Source organism: Octopus bimaculoides, chromosome 5 (genome assembly GCF_001194135.2).
Source record: "Octopus bimaculoides isolate UCB-OBI-ISO-001 chromosome 5, ASM119413v2, whole genome shotgun sequence".
In the NCBI taxonomy this organism is placed as follows: Eukaryota; Metazoa; Mollusca; class Cephalopoda; order Octopoda; family Octopodidae; genus Octopus; species Octopus bimaculoides.
Genome location: NC_068985.1, coordinates 14,841,300 through 14,844,091, shown reverse-complemented (window position 1 = coordinate 14,844,091; position 2,792 = coordinate 14,841,300). Strand labels below are relative to the sequence as shown.

Sequence of the window (2,792 nt, the reverse complement as noted above, 5' to 3'; positions counted from 1 at the left end):
ATTCTTCGTTTAGCCCTACATTTTCCCCGATCAAATGACCCTGTATAATATAGTGACTAATATTGATTTTAAAATTTGGTACAAAACCAGCAATTTCGGGGGAGGGGATAAGTCGAGTCCATCGACCCCAGTGTCCAGTTGGTACTTATTTTATGGACCCCGAAAGGATGAAAGGTCAACCTCGGCGGAATTTGAGCTCAGAACCCAGAGACGGACGAAATGCCGCTAAGCATTTTGCCCGGCGTGGTAACGATTCTGCCAGCTCGCCGCCTTAGATATATTAACTCTAATATTGCAATCCTAGATTTCTTTTGGTTAAGTTTGTTATAGTTTTACTTACCGGGGGTCCAGTGAGGTTTTTGCAATGCAAGCTTGCTAGCAAACTGGTCAAAATCTGTAATAAATAATTCCATCTCCAATGGCTCCTCTAAATAATGAAGACCTGCCTTGAATAAAATATACATGATAAAAATATAAACATGAAAAGAATTCGCATTATTGTAACATTTACATAAATTAAACAATGGTTAACATTATTTCGGTTACAAACATATATTTACTTAACCTCTTTTACGTTGTCTTACGGTGACTCGTTTGATAAAGTTTATTTGCTCACAGATCTTAGGTTTAAATCTACAAATGGCGTTTCGATGCGTTTCTGAACTGAACACTTTATTTGCATCGCTTCGGTTCGCCTAGCCAGTTGCGAGTAGGTAATATATCAATATAGTTCAGATTCACACCATTTAATTCGAGCGTTACGCACAGGTCATGCATGAGAGATTTTCTCCTCCTCCTCCTTTAATTGGTGCCCGACCCCCAAACAAAGGGCAGTGTGAAAGAGGGAACGCATCAGAAATGACGAGATCTGAGGTAAATCAGATATCGTAATTTTAGCTTTTAGCTTTGCTGTGATTATTTGTTACTTAAGAGAGTATTGTAGTTCGCTTGAAGCATTGTGTATTGTTTGTAAAGAATAAAATGTTTTGAATGACACAACAATACACCATAATACAAACAATGTTGTAATTTAATCATCCATAGTCTGATATGATATCACACACACACACACACACGCACACAGATAGATAGATAGATAGATAGATAGATAGATAGATAGATAGATAGATATGTGTACAGGTATACACGTACACACGCACATATATATAGTAGTACAGGTATTCTTTGTCATATATATATTTACAAATAGATATATTCATGCACACACACACACACACACACACGTTTGTCCAAGAGCAGAACAAAACAAGAGATTCAGTTAAACTCATTGTTATATCATGAATTACACAATCTTTACACGTGTTTCACTGGTAGCTCTCACTTTTAAAAGCGTAAAAACATGTATCCGAAGAAACAAATATCTGACAATCGCGGTTGCTCTTCAGGCAACGTGACTTTAGCTTGAATTTGTTAAAATATTTTCGAATTTCCATAAGGGTGTTCTTTGTTTTCTAGACGTTTTGTTTACGAAGTGGAGGGAAATATGCATATATTTTGTTACCTGGTGGTTGATTAACATTTCTACGGTAATAGATTCTTTTCCATTCTGAGCAAATTCGGGCCAATAGTGACTAACTCGTTCTTGGAAATCAATATAACCTCTGAAAAATATGTATAAAAAATCATGTACAAGTCGTCCAAAACAATTTTTAATCAAATTATTTCATGAAATGATTACGGTTAATGATAAATAAAAGCATAAGACAAAGATAACATGTCTCTTAACGAAAACTAAGCATGAGAGTGTGGTGAAGATTCGCTTTGAAGCCACGTGGTCTCAGGTTCAGTCTTACTGCGTGGCACCTTGGGCAAGTGTATTCTTCTATAGTCCCACACCGACCAATACCTTGTAAGTGAGTTTGGTAGACAGAAACTGTGTAGAAGCCCGTTATGTGTATATGTGTGTATGTGTATGTGTGTGTATGTGTATGTGTGAATATCATGTTTATCCCCCACACTTCACAAGCGGAGTTGGTTTGTTTACATCCCAGTAAATTAGCGATTCGGCAAAGGAGGACGATAGGATACTACTAGACTTTAAAAAAAAATACTAGAATGGTATAGATGTTGTGTTTTCATCCCCGTCACTTGGCGGCTCGCTAAAAGAGACCGATAGAATAACTAGTAGGCTTACAAAGAATAAGTCCTGGAGACTAAAACCACTTAAGGTGGTGCTCCAGCATGGCCACAGCCAAATGACTGGAACATGTAAAAGAATGAATATTTTAAAACTTTTGAGTTATCGTTCTTGCATTTGTTTGAGTCGTTCTCTACGGAAATTCCTATCAACGAAACGGTTTCCTAGCAACAGTAACCCTACGCTCACGAGTCAACTTCCCTATTTGTAAGGTGATCACATACTTGGGAACAGTCATTGCGTACTTGTCTCAGTGACCCAAATGTAGCGAATAGCACGTGAGAATTACACACCAGAATCAAGACATCTCAGCACCCACGCACAACATCAAAAGACACATTGATGAATGTTTGACCATGAAGAAGGACATTGCAGTAACTGTCAAAGCCATAAACTGTAACATCAATTAACTACAGTTTGACAAAGGCCATTCCGGTGTAAAAAAAAAATACACACACACACACACACACACACACACACACACACACACACACACATATATATATATATAAACAAATAGTAAATGAGTATATGCATATATACGTACAGGTATGTGCGTACCGACATCCACCTGTATGTATAGGTGCATATCTGGGTACAGGACATTGCAAACAAAACGTAGACGAGAAAACAC

At 37.5% G+C, this 2,792-nt stretch overlaps 1 protein-coding gene across 1 annotated transcript in view; it reads right to left on the bottom strand.

Annotated features, from left to right (window-relative positions):
- The window catches only part of LOC106880997 (beta-lactamase domain-containing protein 2), a 13,284-nt gene that overhangs the window by 6,814 nt on the left and 3,678 nt on the right, over positions 1 to 2,792 (bottom strand). Inside the window, exons 2-3 of the mRNA XM_014931180.2 lie at positions 1,523 to 1,622; positions 341 to 446 (exon numbers count right to left, since the gene is read on the bottom strand). Coding sequence (XP_014786666.1) covers positions 341 to 446; positions 1,523 to 1,622 — 206 coding nt within the window. The remainder of the gene's footprint in view (positions 1 to 340; positions 447 to 1,522; positions 1,623 to 2,792) is intronic.